The 19,567-nt window shown below is 39.4% G+C and overlaps 1 protein-coding gene across 1 annotated transcript in view; it reads left to right on the top strand.

Annotated features, from left to right (window-relative positions):
• Positions 1–19,567, top strand: part of LOC122793301 (cytochrome c oxidase assembly protein COX18, mitochondrial-like) — a 672,981-nt gene that overhangs the window by 270,412 nt on the left and 383,002 nt on the right. The window contains exon 3 of the mRNA XM_044061177.1: positions 8,872–8,987. Coding sequence (XP_043917112.1) covers positions 8,872–8,987 — 116 coding nt within the window. The remainder of the gene's footprint in view (positions 1–8,871; positions 8,988–19,567) is intronic.

Raw genomic sequence — 19,567 nt, 5'->3', positions numbered from 1 at the left:
CAGTCAACCTAGACCCAAAAGCTGCCTATCTTCACACACCAATAGTACGGGTGGACACAGGGCCGGCCTTAGCTGAAACGGCGCCCTAGGCAAAGTACTGCTCTGGTGCCCCTTAAGCCCCACCCACACCATACTCAAGGAACACCCCTATTTGAGCCACGCCCACAGATGGGTCACTCCCACAAAAGTCACTCCAGTTCTTTCAGTGTTTAAATGCATGAAAAATCAGTCATACTGTAACATACACCTTGTAGTGTAGTTAAGACTGCAACTGAAGGCTGAGTTCTCCTTAATAAACCTGCATGATCTGTTGCTCTTGTAGAGAGCTTATCTACAGTCATGAAAGACAGTATTAACTGCTTTTTGCAAGGTGCATTGATGTTTACGTGTGGAAGTTATCATTTGGTCTAGTGTAGCATCAGCTCTGCAGTGTGCATGACTGCCTACATTAATACATTGCTATATACCCTGATGTGCTTCATGCTCTTCACAGGTCATTCTCAAAAGCAGAGCAGCATCCAACAGCTTGTTATAGCATTTCTGAGTGTTAGCAACTCAAACTAAAAACAGAGCAGTGTGAGACTCGAACCATAATAACTAAAAATCTGCACTGTAACTATGGTACTAAAAGTACAAATTTGAATTCAAAATGCAGTTCAGGGAGAGTTAAGAAACTAAACACAAAAAAACTTCCAGTGCACGCATGCTCACTCTCAGCTTTGTTTCATGAGCACCCACATATTGTGACATTTAATTTGCCACTGCTCCAAAGTACCATGTGGGTGTATACCCTGTTCTGATGGAAGAGAAAGTAACCATTGACAAGAGGGGCACGGAATCATACAGTACTATTTTAACCAGACAGTGGTTAAAAAGGAGCAATTGTTGCCCAGACAGTTCACTACAGTTAGGACCTTGTTAGGGATACCTTTTCAGGTACCACTGGCCAGCATTTGTTTGGATTGACAGATAAATAACTTTACTGTTTCAACCATATTTGTTGTTACCACCACCAATTATATTAATCTCAAACTGCAATAGTTTAGTCAAAATAGTCATAGTTTAGTCAAAATATATAAACAGAGTGTAAATGTGATTAATACTTGTATTCTTTATCCACACATTTTCTATCTTATATTGAACATTTTATAGAAAGCTTTTGTGAGTTCTCTAATTATGTGTTAAAATGATTTGGGATAGTTATTCATTACCAGTGTTTAAGTACTTTTAGTATTTTGGGCCAGTTAATTCTTGTAAAGGAGATGTGATCTTATATCAGTGTACAAATCACATTTCAAGGGGACATGACACAAGGCCTCGCAGCTTTTTGTCGCAGTGATATTGTAGGACAAAATATTAATTCTGATACCTCCAGTGGATATAAAAAGTGTACACACCCCTGTTAAAATGCCAGGCTTTTGTGATATAAAAAATGAGACCACGATAAATAATTTCAAAACTTTTCCCACCTTTAATGTGACCTATAACCTCTACAATTCAGTTGAAAAGCAAATCTTTTAGGGGACAAATATAAAAAATAAAAAATGTACAATAAGCTGGTTGCATAAGTGTGCACACCCTTAAAATACTTTGTTAAGGCACCTTTTGATTTAATTCCAGATCAGGTGCAATGATGCATTTACACTGTTGTAATTTAGTATTTATTTGGGCCACTTTTTAGACAAACAAGCTGCATAAACTTATTAAGCCAGAACCTGAATAAATCTAGTGTGGTCTATCTTGACATCACTGTAGGTTGAGTGAGTACTGCATCCACAGACTAACAGGTGCATATCCACACGTTCACAGCAGTGTGCCCATTAAATTATATAGGCACACGTCATGTTTTCACTACCATGATGTCACTGAGGTTAAAGTTGTGGCATGATCGTAGGGAAAGCAGTAATATGAAAAGCTTTTCCATCAGTGAATCAGTTGCCAGTCACCTTTCATACTTTTTTTTGAATCCCAGCCTTTGTCTTTTCATTTCAGCATATTATATATTTTCAGCAGCTAAGTAAGGATTAAATAATAATAATAAAAGCTGACACTAATCTGATGCATCAAAAATTCACACTAAAGAAACTCAAACTCAAAAATGTGTTATTAGAAAACAAGTAAAACTGCATTGCCCAACAAAAAACAGCAAAAAAATGCGCATGAGTTAAATATAGCATTTTTGACAAAATCAGAAGGTAAAATCACAAATACTCCTTCGAAAAGCTGCACTAGCAATAATTATGTTGCTATCAAGTATGCTTTAACATACTATTGATCTGCATTAAAAAATCAAATACATCACAAAATCAAAGCAGAATCTGTTCAGTCACACATTACATAACTACTGCTGTTAGGCTTTAATAAAATGTTTGTTTCAGCCATTTCAATTTTGAGTTCACCATCTAAACTTATCTTATGCAACATTATTATAAACAATACTGTTTCTGAAGAGTTGTTACTCTTATGGTAGTTAATGCCAAATCTGCAGATAGTACATACAATAAAACAGCAAATAGCTGCAGCCATCACAGTAAGATTAAAGTTCAACAAAAACACTCAATTGTTTAAACATTTTTAACCTTTTCATTACTTCAAACATATCAACCCACTTGAACATCTTGAGAAAGTGCACTGCTGCAAATCAGGAATGAAGCCAGAAATAAATCAAGGACACTTGTAAAATATTAGCACTATTAGCTAAAGACAGACAGTAATAGAATATAAATTAATAGCATTGTTTTGTAAGGCAACGTTAATCTACCGTGGCTGGTAGCGTGCTACCTACGTTTTCTGACTAGGGAGGATAGCTTTATAATAAGACCACTGTATTGAAAGACATATGTAGTTTACATTATGTGTAATCTATTCTCCTTGCATCAGTTTACACGTTATACTCAAGACCGAGAAAAAAACTCTACAGGTTGAACGGTACTGAAGATATTTCCCAGAACCATCCCTATGTTGCATATTCTGATGTATCAGTTGAAAATTTGAAACAGGAACATTTTTAAATGATACAACTTTTACTTTAGAAGATGTGATAAAGCAACACTGGTTGAATTGGTAGTTTATTTGTAATCTATGGTACACTGATAATCACAGCAGAAGGTAACACTGTTTGCATGGTATTAGGCTTAGCTTAATCTGATTTTTTTTTATCTGAGTTCCCCCACAGACTACCGCAATGTAAACATTACTGAGCAAACGAATGTAGCCCCTCAAAATCGATTTTATTCTCACAGTACGTACCTCTCAACTCTCCAGATTTTTGCCTAATAACTTGGTTTGCTTCTCATATAGCCATTTGAGTTTAACATTATTTCTTCTAGAAAAGCCACGTTAATAATGCAAAAGTTTATATTCTAACAACTTTCAAAGTTTGTCAGAGCAATATTAAAATAAAAGTCCCCATTTTTGAGCCCTTGTCTAAAAATGAGATTCCCCGACCCTAACGATCATAACCGAAGTTTGAAGAAGTTGTGAGTGAACACATATTCCCCGGAACCCGACTTACCTTAGCCAAGCAAAAGCAAATGAACCAAGCATGAAGGCACAAAACAAAAATCCCAAAACCACTGTTTGTGTAGCCCGCGTGCTGCAGAGAACCAGACCACCAATGAGTCACTCACGTCCAGAGATTACAACCAGGAAGTACCAAAAGCCAATAGATGCACCCGCCTGTATCTCGTCAATGAAGAAAGGAACGAGAGGCGGGCATGAGCTGAGTTATATATACTCAGTTTGGAGCAGTAGACAGGGATGTCAGTGGTATGAAAGCATCACTGATTGGATGCTCAACAAGAGTAGCACTCAGATTCATCACATAGATGCAGGGGGAGGGAATGGAAGAACATAGTAGGGGGCTGTCCTATGTATTGTGGAAATTCATGCTTTGTACTACGAAGTGGGGGAGGGCACAATTGCTAGCCTACAGTACAGGCCAGCGGCAGTGAAAATTGGAAAAGAAGTAAAGAAATGTGAAACTAAGTCATTCACTTAAATTGCTCCCTTTTGAGGCCGGCCTGTACGGCGCCCTAGGTGGTTGCCTAGTTCGCCTATGCCGAAGGCCAGCCATGGGTGGACAGACACTTCCTCAGATTTAAAGCAGGCAGTACCCATTACCATTTTGCCTTTTAGACCTCTAGATTGTCTACTGCACCCAAGGTGTTTACAAAGGGCATTGCTCAAGATATTGTCTACTGCATAATAAAGGGCATTCACATTTTTTTTTACTTGGATGATTGCCTCATTCATGCATCCTCCCTAGAAGAGATACCGAAGGTTCTGCAGTTTATGCTGACTTTATTTCCAGTAGTTAGGTTTCTCTCTCTCTAAACCTACCAAAACTAATCTATTGCTCACAAGACAAATCCTGTTTTGGGGGCACTGCAGGGACAGAAAACCAGAGAGCCTTTCTTCCAACAGATAACGTGCCCTTTGTGTTAAAATACTTCCAGACAATAAAGTGCAACAGATATGTATTACTTTGTGGAAGTTCCTGATGGTGCTGAGATATATGGCTTCATACCATTTTAATGGTAGCCCTAGCAATAACAAAACATGAGGAGGCTAAAGTGGTACTTAAGGAGTAGATGTTGCCAGCATGCCCATTCTGTACTCTGCCCACTTCCACTATTACCTTCCATCAAGAAAAGTTTTTATGGTTGAGTCATCAGATGCACCTCAGTCAGGGAGTGCCTTCAAGATAGGCATAGACATTTACCAAAACTTTTCTGACATAGACTGGCAGAATGTGGTGGAACTGAATTTCCAAGGCACCTGGAACAAGAACTTCAGCAGGTTAGAGGGAGATGATGGCATTCATTCCAATAATTTGAGGAATTCAAACCTGTTTGACAACAGGAGATGTTGCACATCAGACAACACCACAGTGTTGTGGCACATTAGCAAAAACAAGGAAGTACCCCACTCACACGTCATACAGACCAGCAGTGCCACAATTAGATAAAGCCCAGGAGTATCAACTAACCCAAAAGGCCTGTTTCATTTCATGTCAGGATATTTATGTTGCACACAGGTGGAAAGGGACATAATGGACCCACGAGTGGGTGCTTCACAGGAACATATGTCTGGGTCTAAGGGTGGGGTGTGCCAATAGTATAACTTTTTGCTTTTCCAGAAAGCAAACAGTTCAAGAAATTTTGCATCAAGATGCTCACTCTGGGGGCTTGGGCAACAGATGCATTCTAATTAACTTGGGCAGGTCTGTTTCTCTGCACCTTTCCTCTGATATTCTTAATCTCTAGGTTCTTACAGAAGGTAAAGGAGGTTGAGGCAAAAATGCTCTCAACACTTTTTTTGGCTGAGTAAACTTTCTTCATCCCTTCTACTGAGCTTATTAAAGGCAGAATTTAACTCTGTTTACCCACCTTTTCATATCTTACATTATTCATTTCAACAATTGCACTCTGTTATTACTGCAGTTATGTTAGCAATACATATTTTGAACATTATTGTTTTTGTGCAGTATAGTTTGATTGTAACACATTTGTTTGTATTTTCCCCTCTCCCTGGCTGAGACTGACATAAGTTTATTGTGATTAGTGCTCTATCCCTGATCAACAAGTTCAAGAAAAAAAATCTTTTGCCTCAACATATGGACCTATTGACTCAGAACAATGGGTCACTTGTACATCCCATCCTAAAGACTCTAAAGCTGACAGCTTAGATAATTTAGCTCTCACCCCCTTTAGGCATATGCTCTGAGGGTGTGTTCCCTGTTCTAAGGGAGTCTAGGAAAGCAAACACAGGGAAATCTTACTAAAGTAACTGGTAAAGATTCTCCTTTTGGGGTATCAGAAAAGGTCAGGACCAGAAATATAGCACAAATGTCCTTGATCCTTACATACCTGTCAAACCTTTACAAAACTGAAATATCTTACGTTCATCTTGTCTACATTTTTGATCTCCCCTCAGAGAAAGATTACTCTGCCTTGGGACCCAAGTTACAATTTTGAAAAAATTACCTTTCTCAGTTTGAACTGTCTGCTTCCGCACCCCCCCATACGTTTTCCTGTAAAGCTTCCTTCTTCACGTCAGTTACTTCTGATGGAATGTCATTTGAGCTGCAGGCCCTCATATGCAAAGAACCCTTTTTCATTTTCATGAAATTATATGGTCTCTCTACGTGCTAATCTAACTTTCATGCCAAGGTGATAACAGAATGGTCATTGAATGTATTTTTCCATTACCCCCCATTTGGCATGTACCTCACTAGACACATGCAACAGGTGGAAAGGCCACAAAAGTATCTCACGAAGAGGATCCTAGGCCTTAAACACATGTCTTACATGGACAGACTCAAAAAAACTCCAGCTATTCTCTGTCTCATATCGTCTACTATCAGGCGATCTCTACTTTACTTACAAAGCCATGTCTGACCCAGCTCTGTTAGAAATGCTACAAAGAAATCCCAGTCCCTCTGTACCACACGCTTCAGAGACCTCAACCTCATTTCCACAATTAACAGAACATGCTGGAGGGACAGGTTCATAACCCAGAGACTGCCCATGCTCTGGAATAGACTTCCCATACATGTCAAGCAGAGCACCTCACTGGCCCTCTTCAAGAGAAATCTTGATGAGTGGATGGGAAATAGAAAGTAAACCCCGGGGATCACTCCAGTGGCTCTACTTGAAAGATTCACTGGGAACTAACGTCGGGCAGTACGATGCCAGGGCACTTCTATGGGCTAGGCTTGAAAAGGCTCCAGGGCCATTAGCCTAGTACATACCTATGAACCCCAGACCAAGAGGGAAATAATCCTACATTAAGTCCAAGGGCAAGGGAGATTTTACCTATACAGAACTAAGTAAAACAGAAAGTCTGTTTGGTTGTTCATTTCATTTGCTAAGCGTGGGAAGGGGTAAACGAGTTTGCAAACAGACCCTGTCCCAATGGCTAGCCCACCACATCTTCTAGACTCTCCATGGGCATGTCAGAGCCCATTCCTCTAGAGCTGCTGTTGGCTCCACTGTGATCTTTAGTGAGGATAATATGCAGTCCTTTCAGGAAGCAGGCACTAGATCATCTCTTCATACATTTTGTAAGCATTATAGTATAGTTGTACTGTCCAGGGCCAGGGCAGGGTTTTTCACAGCTGTCCTTCAGGAACTCTTGCCATCATGCCCCTCTTTAAGGGCTAGCCACCCATGGACCTGTAAGCTGTAGGAGACTTCTCCTGAGTCAGTACTGCAGTGATCTGTATGATAAACATACTATAGTGCATACTTAACATAATAGCCAATGTTAAAATACATTCACTGGTGCAGTGCCCCCTCATTCCTCAGATCTGTTGGGCATCTGTGAGTACTGGTGGGCAAGCTAGTCGCTTTCCATCTCTTCTGCCATAGCCAGATGCCTTCCATCCCCAGGATTGACTTAGAATTTGGAGAAGCAGTTTGGGGAGGGGGGGGCTTCTAGTTAGACTACTTCCCAGGAATCACTAGCACCAGGGGAGCTAGTGCTCTGTTATCATACCACTACAATCCACCCTGCCAAGGCAAGAAAGAAAGAAAGAACTGAAGATTATGTGGACTGAGGTCCCTCTTATATTACAGATGCCATGACATCATTGCGGGACATAATCTGCTCAGTGAAGAGGGAAGGATGAAAAAGCCTGAAAGTTCAGCCAGCAGTTGGACCTTCTTTGGCAGAGGTTCCCAAAAATCATTACTGCAACAGGAACAGGGAATATAGGCAAATAACTGTAACTATGATAATTTCCTAAAATACTTTTTATTGTCTTTGTCCCCATACTTTTCTAGTAGAATGTTAAGATAAAAATTAAGGATAAAGCATAATTTTAAGGCTAAACTGACTTGTTAGTTGAGAAAATGACAGTGTGAAAATAACATGCTTTCACATGAAAAAGAACAATCACTGTTTCCATTATATATTTACGGGCTGCATTGTCTCCTTTGCTCTAAACTTGGGATTAGAAGTTTTATTCTCACCCCCTCTTGTTCTTTCCCTTTTACACTCCATTTTCTATAGTCTCCAATACACATAATCCCACTGTGTTCATACTGTATATTTCATCAGCAGGTTTTGGTCTTTTTCAAGTCTGGGCTATCTACCATATCTACTGAGGCTTGTTTGAGATGCAATTTTCTTAACCTGGGTTTGGTTTCATAGTTAAATCTTAAATGGTGATTACTGGGAATAATGCTTCTGGTACTCATTTATAGTTATGCAGGATATTGTGAGTGTTATCCAAAAGCTAGAATTTGAAATGTTACAATTTTTGAGGCTACTGGTTGTAACCTAGTTTCCTAAATATGTATATTTTCCGGATCCCCCAGCATACTTTCTTTGGATTGTTATGTTGGCATGCTTTCTTGCACCATTTAGCTTTGTCCTTCTGTGCCTGAAGTTGTTCTCTAGGACTGGTGTACCATTTCTCCTTCTGCAGTTCCTTTTTCTTTTGAGAGGAATTAGAAATACATGACTGCAATCATTAGTCCATTAACATAACTAGTTTCTGCTGAAGGTTCATCAGGTACCAGAAAACTCTTGTACACTTCTGAATCCGAGTCTTTAGAATGTTAGTTCATTACTTTCCCTTCCACAAAAGAAGTCGTTTTCTCTGTCACAAATGCATTTCATATAGTATTATTTCATTTAATGTTCACTGAATAATGATTTAGATTGGCTGTAATAGCATCTTTAACTTGGTTTATAAAATGCTAATAATCTATTTTTACATATGATAATTTACTTGTTTAAGAAAAGGAAAAGTACACTGATCCATTGAATGTTTTTCACTCAGAACCTGTGACATTACTGTTAAGTGGCCATTTTCGTTTAGTGTAATTCCTTGTTTTAATTATTTCTCTTGTATATTTTCAGCTATTCAGACAGATCTTGCAGTTGGCGGCACTCTTTGGTTTCCTAACCTGACATTACCTGATTCCACCTGGATACTGCCAGTTTCTTTGGGACTGATCAACCTTCTCATTGTAGAAGTAAGTACTTAACTACTGCAGAGCCTGCGCATATGCATTTAGTTTCCCGTAATTCTCCCCAAATATTTTAATGGTAAAAAACAGAGGTAGTCCAGAAAACTTGTCAGGTCTGGTATCCCACCTGTGACCCAGAGAGTGACAGGGCTAACAAGAACACTCATCCATCTACCATCTTAACTGAATAAATTACTTGAAACTTCAACAAGGCATCTTAACTCCTCCCTCAGAGAGGGAATCAGAGAGACAGAGTGGATTATAGCTGAACTAATCCTTTGTACAATATTTCAACGCTAGGTCCATCAGTATCATTTTGCATTGCCAGTGATAAAGATGTAACTGTACATCAAATTGCCCAGATATTGCAGTTAACCCTCTGAAGGCTTCTTTCCCCAAATTTTCTGGTAATGCCACATCTGCTGTCCCACTCAACCTTGAAGCTCATTATTTATTACATGCCACTGTCTTATCCAAACAGATGTCGTGTCATTAAAAACTACTTCCTTATATAACCTGTACACAACACCAGTACTGTTAGGCAGTCTTGGCCATTTATTTCTGTCATTTTTTGCAGAATTTATGTGCTCCCCCATTTCCTAATGAATATGGCGATTCATGCTTCTTTCTCGGAAATATACTGTCCTGTTACATTTCAAAAACTTCAGAAGAATTAAAGTTTTTATTATGCTGTCCTCCCTTTCTTCCACAGGTAAACCTTATGTTCCACCATGGTTATCTGTTGAAAACAAAGTCAAGAAAAAAACCCTCTGCAAGTAGGACCAGGTGCACGGCAGGAACTGGTACAAGTAGACAAAAAACGCCAGCACCAAATACAGTGAAAAGCACCAGACAAGACTAGTCAGGTAAATACATAAGTATTTTATTCACAAAGTAATATGCATTCCACACCAGTTTCAGCCAACAGGCTTTCCTCAGTGGGAATAAAAGTAGTTACTGATGTGAAGTGACACACATACATATATAACATGAACCATCCAATAGGATTCTTCCCAAAATTCAAATCATTTCCTGTATGAAAAATAAAAAGAGAATGGAAAGTTATACAATAAGACAACATTGTTAATGATAATATATGTGATGTGAATAGTAACCATAGTTACTGAAAACAAACAGAAATAAAAATAAAACATAATTTTACAGATGGTCATTCAAACCAGGTGAAAACAAAGCACCCAGTTTAATGATCCAATACTTCTCTTTTTTTGTAAGGATTGAGTGCCAACCTTGTTTATTGGATCTGTCACCAAGAATCCTGTCAATAATGGTGAACTGGAATGTGGCTGAATTGTGGTGTAGGCAATGTCTGTATAGAGCTTTGGTCCCTCTCTTGGTTCGTATGTCACTACGATGCTCAGACATACGCAGACAAAGTGGTCGTGATGTTTGTCCAACATAAAAAGAACCACATGTGCATGTTGCAATATACACCACCCAATCGCTGTTACAGTTACCAAAAAAATTTATATCATATATCCTGTCAGTGTTTTGGTGGTAAACTGGATGTGAAAATAAAGGAACATGGTAAACAATGACCACAATTGTAAGTGCCCCATAATCTATCGCCTGTCATAGTTAGTTGATGATGTATAGCTCCAGCCGAGCTAACCCTTTTAAAATGAGAAAAAAAGGAACCAAGTGTCCTACCTCTTCTATATCCATACTTACAGGTATCACCAATCAAAGGTGTAAGTTCATCATTAGCAGTAAGAATGTTCCAATGCTTGGACATAACATTTCTGATTAAGTAAATGTTTCGTCCAAATGTGGTAGTGAACTGAATGGAATCATCCTATTCAGTATGGGTTTTATCACGATATGTGAGAAGTGAAGTTCTAGTTGAGTTGGAGGCAACCTCTCGAGCACCCTGGATGTCAGGCTCATTGTATCCCCTAGCTCTTAACCTATTAACCAGATCTTGTTGAGATTCTTCATATTCATTTTCTGAGGAACAAATTCTATGAATCCTGAGGAACTGAGATTTGGGTATATTTCGAATGATGTGGTTGGGGTGCATACTGGTGGCATGTAATAGGTTGTTATATTGGGATATTTGTGAAATGTTTTGCTTTGCAAAGTATCGTCTGGATTCCAAGTTATGGTGACATCCAAAAAATTGATCTCAGACCAATTGCAAGCTAAAGTTTAAGGATAAAAAAATAAAAAAATTTAACAGGGATTTAACCGAATTCCAGAGGGGACGACCTGTTGACACTACTAAAAATGTCAGATTTATGGATACCAGACAGAACTTTGGTAGGGACAGAAAAACTCAGATCAATATTGAAGGGGTCCCACACATACAGCAGTACATCAGCGGATGACTGCTCCACTACAGACACTGAAGGGACTAACACTATGGAATCCCCAGTTTCTAAAAAAATCTAAAAATCAGACCCATCCTTTAAACGCATTAGGAGGAGGGGTGGGAGAAAACATAGCAGGCACAAAGATAGATACAATCGAGGGCCTTTTACAAACATTTATGAGACAGTAGATTGTAACATTTTGAACATTTCTAAAACTGTTTTAACAGATGATCAAAAGAAACTTTTGAATAAAGGTCTGAACTTTGTTCCTGGGTTTTGTGGATGAATCGGATATAGTGAATGATATTAATGACTTTTGTTGCAAGATTAACCTTAAACTTTTCTTTGGGTCTAGATCAAACTCTCAAAGATCTAATGAGTTTAAATTTCATAAATCCAATTTTGTACCACCCATGAACCGTAATGTAGCTGTTTTCCAACAGGCACTACTTAGGGACATAAATTTCAAGCTAGATCAGTTTGTCCCTTTGAAACACAGTCTTTCTACCAATGAACAACAGGCATTGCAACAACCAAGCGATAACAAAAACATTGCCATGACTGAGAAGGGTGGGGCCATAGTTATCATGGACACATATTATCTGGGGGAGGGAAATGGACAGTTGTCCAACCCTTCCCACTAAATGAAGATGCCTATTGACCCCACACCGAGCTTTAAGCGGAAAATTGATGATTTCTTGGATCTGGCTGTCTCGGAGGGTATCATTCTGGATACGGTGAAGACGTACCTTACGGTAAATGATCCTCAGAAACATTATATCTTTTGCCCAAGATACACAAATGCCTTAGTAAACACCCTAAAGACTGATTGTTTCAGGTATGGGTTCTTTGACTGAACCACTGTCTGAGTTCCTTACATTGTATCTCAAACCACTACTTGGTTTTATTCGTGCCAGAATACAGGACACCACACAATTTTTACAAATAATTTCTGACAGTCAATTGGAACCTGACTGGCTATTATGCACCTTGGATGTCAAAGCCTTATACACTAATATACCACAATGGGCTGGATTGGAAGCCCTTAATTTTTGGCTGGAAAAAGCCCAACTATATCCGGTGGGCTTCAATACACTCTTCGTTTGTATGGCAGAGCATGTCCTGAACAAAAATGTATTCCATTTTCAGGGTGAATGTTATTGACAACTCAAAGGCACTGCTATGGGAGCTTCTTTTGCTCCCATATATGCAGACCTTTTCATGGTGGTGGTGCTGCGGTAGCGTTGTTGCCTCACAGTAAGACGCTGTCCGGTTCGATTCTCAGCTAGAGCATCTTCTGCATGGCGATGTGCGTGAATGGGCGTACCTTAGTTGAAGGTTGTGCATCAGGGCTGGCAAGCCGGTATGTAAAAATCAACTGCCAATCATTAGTGGACCGGAGTTCCGCTGTGGCGACCCCTAACCGGGAAAAGCCAAAAGACACAAACAATATGCAGACCTTTTCATGGGATACGTTGAGGAACATCTTATTTATAATTCCACACACAACTTATATCTTGAGGAACTGGATATTTGGCATAGGTATCTGGATGATTGTTGGTTGGTTTGGCGTTCGGATGAGGAGTATCTGGCGGAATTTGTATTGTATCTAAATCAGAACAAATGGGGCATAAAATTCACTTTAACTTGCAGTCGGACTGAGATCAATTTTTTGGATGTCACCATAACTCGGAATACAGACAATACTTTACAAAGCAAAACATTTTGCAAATATCCCCAATATAACAACCTATGACATGCCACCAGTATGCACCTCAACCACATCATTCGAAACATATCCAAATCTCAGTTCCTCAGGATTCATAGAATTTGTTCCTCAGAAAATGAATATGAAGAATCCCAACAAGATCTGGTTAATAGGTTCACAGCTAGGGGATACAATGAGCCTGACATCCAGGGTGCTTGACGGGTTGTCTCCAACTCAACTAGAACTTCACTTCTCACATATCGTGATGCAACCCATACTGAACAGGATGATTCCATTCGGTTCATTACCACATTTGGACGAAACATTAACTTAATCAGAAATGTTATGTCCAAGCATTGGAACATTCTTACTGCTAATGATGAACTTACACCTTTGATTGGTGATACTTGTAAGTATGGATCTAGAAGATGTAGGACAACTTGGTTCCTTTTTTTCTCATTTTAAAAGGGTTAGCTCGGCTGGAGCTATACATCATCAACTAACTATGATAGGTGATAGATTATGGGGCACTTACAGTTGTGGTCATTGTTCATCGTGTTAATTTATTTTCACATCCAGTTTACTAGCAAAAACACTGACAGGAAATATGATATAAAAATGTTTGGTAACTGTAACAGCGATTGGGTGGTGTATATTGCAACATGCACATGTGGTTCTTTTTATACTGGACAAACATCACAACCACTTCGTCTGCATATGTCTGAGCATCGTAGTGGCATACGAACCAAGAGAGACCAACGCTCTATATAGACATTGCCTACACCACAATTCAGCCAGATTCCAATTCACCATTATTGACAGGATTCTTGGTGACAGATCCAATAAACAAGGTTGGCACTCAATCCCTACAAAAAAGAGAAGTACTGGATCATTAAACTGGGTGCTTTGTTTTCACCTGGTTTGAATGACCATCTGTAAAATTATGTGTTTTATTTTTATTTCTGTTTGTTTTCAGTAACTATGGTTACCATTCACATTACATATATTATCATTAATTATGTTGTCTTATTGTATAACCTTTTATTCTCTTTTTATTTTTCATATAGGAAACTATTTGAATTTTGGGAAGAATCCTATTGGATGGTTCATATTATATATGTATGTGTGTCACTTCACATCAGTAACTACTTTTATTCCCACTGAGGAAAGCCTGTTGGCTGAAACCGGTCTGGGATGCATATTACTTTGTGAATAAAATACTTATGTATTTACCTTACTAGTCTTGTCTGTTGCTTTTTCCTCTATTTGGTGTTGACGTTTTTTGTCCATCTGTTGAAAACCCAACATAATTTTTTTTTGTCATCTTTTATACAGCTTCTGTTATGTCAAAAGTTGTGCAGATGTAAAATCTCTAGAAATGCATTCTTTCCATTTACTTCTTTGTGAAGTAGTCTGTGTGTTGATCAGAGGGGCTTTTTTTATCCTTATACCAGAAGAAGAATGTATAGATAACTGAACATTATTAAACAAGTTAGATGCAAACTTGATCTGTACATGTATAAGTAAGTAATGCTGCAAAGATGGGTAAGACAAGTTTCACATATTTCCAGGATTGTTTTACCAATTCCCCTAGTGATGTGGACATCTTCCAAGAGGGTCTCACCCAAACAAATGACTGGTGCCAGAAACATGGCCTCAAACTGAATGCCAAAAAATGCATCATCATCCCTTTTGGGGAGAATGATGTCCCCATAACTTATCACATTAATAATAAGGCACTAAGCACACAATCAGTCGTGAGGGACTTGGGAACCCAGCCACCATATTGCCTCCATTGTACAGAAAGCTTTCTACATGGCCCACCTCATTAGTAAGGGTATCTCATCCAGGGACAAGGTGGTCATAACATCCCTGTATTCTTCCCTTATAAGACCGATTATTGAATACAATGCTCCTTTCTGCATGTACCTCACAAAGTACATACAGCAGCTGGAAAGACCACATTTTGTTCTGTCTCTTCTCTTGCCCGGTTGCCTCTCCAGGCTTACAGGTAGCCCCCTCTCTTACCTAGCTTCCCGTGGTTCCCAAGACCCGAAATTGCACCCATCTGGACCACTAACTACAGAGAATCCTATAACCAGTACATACCTTCAAAACGAAAACAAAACCTGCAACCTAAACTCTATTTAAAACACAGGGTAAACTCAAAGCATTATTATCGTATTAATAGCGAACTATAGTGTTCTAGTCAGGAACCTGGCACTGTCACTAGAATACTTAAATACTATAAAGCCTGGAAAATTGTTTCTTTCCCTGCATTATTATAAAGACCTGTACTTGTAACTCCTCTGTGCTGAGTTCTACTAGAAACTACTGTTACCTCTAAGACCCTGCGAATCTCCTGGCGGTGTAGTGTATGCTGACGTCAGGAAGTTTACAAATAGTCCTGCTGGCTCACCGCTAATTTTAAACTGAACTGCATTTTGTTCTGTCTCTTCTCTTGCCCGGTTGCCTCTCCAGGCTTACAGGTAACTCTTAAATGGACTAATTACCTTTATTGAATGACTACGGGTGTGATCTGGAGCGTTGTGCTTTGCACTGTTGTGTTATTTTTCTACTCCTGATACTAGATTTCTCTGTGGCGTGCCTGCTTGCCAGCTGTAGCTGTGCATGATCCAACGCAAAGGCTTGCACGTGTTGTTGAAGCACACTTGGCGTCTTTTTTATCAAAACACATTAGCGACTAAGGTCTGAAGTCATTTGAAGTTATTATACAGTATCTGAATGCGTATTTAATGTATACGAAGGCATCTGAACCTATTTCATAGTATCTGAATGTGTTTTAATGCATACTTGATGTCATTGTCCCAGCTGTAGCTGTGAATGATCCAACGTAAAGGCTTGCTCGTGTTGTTGATGCACACTTGGCATCTTTTTTATCAAAACACATAGCGACTAAGGTCTAATGTCATTTGAAGCTATTGTACAGTATCTGAATGCGTATTTAATGTATACAAAGTCATCTGAAGCTATTTTACAGTATCTGAATGTGTTTTAATGCATACTTGGTGTCATTGTGCCCATACGACTAGGTCTGAAGTCGTTTGAAGCTATTACACAGTATCTGAATGTGTATTTAATGAATATGAAGTCATTTGAAGCTAATTTATAGTATTTGAATGTTTTTTTTAAATGTATACTAGGTGTCATTGTGCCCCCCACTACTACTAACTTGGTGGTCTTGTGCACGTGTGTTTGGTGGCTTAACAGTAAAGCTGTCTTAGCCTGCTCTTACTAATTTCAACCTTAGTAACTCTAACATTCATATCTCTCTCCCTTGTATCACAGGTAGCCCCCTCTCTTACCTAGCTTCCCGTGGTTCCCAAGCCTGGGATAAATGGATAAAAAAACCTCCAAAGATGAAACTAAGATAACACTAAGCTTTCCACTAAAACTGCTTTTCAAAAATTAAAAAACAAATACAGTAAAACACCAGAACAATCCAAGAAACAATTCTGGAAATTTTCTGCACCAGGGTACAACCTTCTGCACCCACCCCAAAAACTTCCACTAACAAGAGAATTGATGAGAGAAGAGAGCCAACACTTTTAACTCCTTCTTCACTGAGACTATCAAACTCCGAGTCAGTCTACTAACCTCCCCCCCCACTGCTGCAACTGCGTGTTGGGCCCCCCCTACCTTTCAATTTAAAGCCAGTCTCTTCCTCTTATACGGCTCCTCCTAAAAAACTCAAACCAACCACAATTCTTTTAAATGTGCGTCTGTGTTATAGCCTACCCCATATCAATCCTTATCAATAGAACTATAACTGAGGCCGAACATCCCTCCATTTGGAAGACTTCCTATATCATTCCACTCACAAAAGAGGGTACCTCCATGGAAGCGTCAAATTATAGACCAATAGCAATCCTGCCCCAATAGGCGAAAATCATGGAAAGATGCATCCACAAACAACTTCTTCACTACCTAACCTTTAATCATCTCTTGTCCAGTAGCAGCCGCTTCCCCACCACCATAGTACAACTACTGCCCTCCTTTTTTTTGTTGACTCTATCAATACAAATGCGTAATAACAAACTCATATCCTCTGCCCTCTTTCTGGACCTATCAAAGCGCATGGTCAATCATCATCTCCTTCTTCTTCTTAACATCCGAACCCCTCGTCTGGACACTCCAGCACTAAACTGGTTCAATGCCTACCCTCACTGGTAGGCAACAAGCTATCCTGTGGCAAAACAGAATATCAGGACTGCTCCTAATACCATAGAGTGTTCCTCAGGGCTCGATACTGGGGCCACTTCTGTTTTCCATCTTCATAAATGACCTTCAATCAGTCATCCCTAAATCCACCTGCATCAATAATAACAACTCCACCCTAATCTGCTCTCTCCAAGCGATCACTCAACACTGTTTTCACTAGTTGAAAAATGGTTCACCGACTTGAAACTCCTACTCAACCCAGCTAAAACAAAATTATTTCTATTCTTCGTCTTCTCACCCTAGTTTAAGAACTCCCAAACTCTAACAACATAACCTTCCATTAAATCCAATAATGGGACCCTCATAACCCCTGTCACCAGTACCAAATTGCTAGGTGTACTATTTGATCATAAGCTCAAATCGACATACACCATTACCTAACAGTAAAGTCTGTTAACAAAAACTAGGATCCATGTACAGAATTAAAAACTTAACTCCTACTACTACAAATTACTGTTTGCCATTACCCATCTCCTCTCTTCCCTCCTCTATGCTTCCCCGGTCCTCTCTTTCCTCAATAAGCGTGAACTTAACATGCTCTCTCTTGCCTACAACCACATTGCTAGATTTATTTACAGTTTCCCTTATCGAGACCCACCATTGCCTTAACCTGAGGAACCTTGGCTGGTTGGAACTGCCTAATCTCCTCAAACTTAGCCAAAAGCTTATAAAATAATCAACCATCCTGATAGAACTCCTCTCCTGTGCAGCATTCTGACTCCATACACTAACCTCAATAGTCTCCGATCATCCAACAGCACCCAGATCCTAACCATTAAAGCTAAAACTCAGGTGGGGATGCCCTCAATTCCATTGGCAAGCCGTGGAACTCCTGCCAAACTACCTTAGACACAACCCCTCGCCAATCAGTTCAAAAACAACCTTAAAGAATATCTCTCCACACAATGGCTATGTCCATGTCGTGAACCTGACTAACTACATATCTCATACCTTCTAGTCCCACATCTCCTAGCCCATTTCCTTATGCAGATCTCTAAAATCTCTCATTCCTAATAGTAATGAGGATGATTTCAGATCCAGTCTATTTTCCATTAGTATAAGGAAATCAATGTTTTTTGTATAACCTCCTGTTTGTCCTTTTGTCTTATATAACATCTATGTAATTTTTTTCATTCCTGTAAATGTAATCTGTATTCTCTTTTTGTAACTCTACTTTGAATCTTGTAATTTAAACATGTACTTACCATTTGTATATTGCTTTTTTTCCTCGGGCCTCTACTGAAAACGGATATGTATCCAGCTAGACTAGCCCGGTTAACAAATGTAAAATAAAATAAATAAATAGATTCCTCACCCAGAGAATCCAGGGTGTTTCTGCCCATCACAGATAGACTGTAAGTCGTGTCCCTCTACTCAGTCTCCTACAGTCTCCTCAAAGGTGACCTCTGGCATACAAAGCAATCTCAGACCCCGCCCTGATGGGACTGCTAGCTATCCGCAAACCAAGCTTCACTCAAGTAACCTGTACGCGAGACCTCATCCTGGTCTGTGACATCAATAGGACTTGTTGGCGGGGCAGATTTGTGTCCCAGAGACTCCCCCTTTTGTGGAATAGGCTCCTTCTCCATGTAAAGCAGATTACCTCATTAAACCTTTTTAAATGCAACCTGGATAGCTGAATGGGGAACAGAAAATGCACCCCTGGGATTCAACCTGTGTCCCTGCTGGACAGTGGCATAGGGTGCTGACTTGTTGGAACATGGACTAAATTCTTGGCTAGGCCTGTATGGGCCTCAGGGCCAGTAGCCAAGTAACTTCCTATGACCATTAGGACTAAAGAACACAATGCTACATGTCAGCAGGTGAAATGAAGAAAACATTCAGTTATAGATGCCAAAGCAGTTCATCGTGGAAGTAAGGAATGTCTTTAATTTTGAATGGAAAGCGCTTAAGTCAGAAGAGTAGTAATTGTTATTGAATTCCACAGCTTAAGGAAAAGGATATACAGCTCTTTGCTTTTAGATGCAAGTTTAAAGGCAAAAATGGTTGAGAAGGTTTGAAGAGAAGATAATGAGTGAAGAGATCTTTTGTTATGTGAAGTACAAAAGCTTATACGAGTATAATCCAGAATTTTTTGGAGATAGCATTAGACAATAAAATGCAGGGGCTAAGTGTCTACGTGAAAAAGATACGTCTGACAGAGAGATGATTAATCATTTGAATTTAATTATAGATGTAGTGTGGGGCATCAGCGTGGAGACAGGTCACTGAATTAGTAGTATTTGAAAAGAAATTCATGACATTTATTTGAGTTGCAGCTGGAAGCAGGTCCCACAACAGAGAAA

The sequence above is a fragment of the Protopterus annectens genome, chromosome 2.part0, assembly GCF_019279795.1.
Source record: "Protopterus annectens isolate FY-2018-M chromosome 2.part0, PAN1.0, whole genome shotgun sequence".
NCBI lineage: Eukaryota > Metazoa > Chordata > Ceratodontiformes > Protopteridae > Protopterus > Protopterus annectens.
The sequence above is the reverse complement of the archived record's forward strand: the minus strand, read 5'-3'. Positions and strand labels throughout refer to the sequence as shown.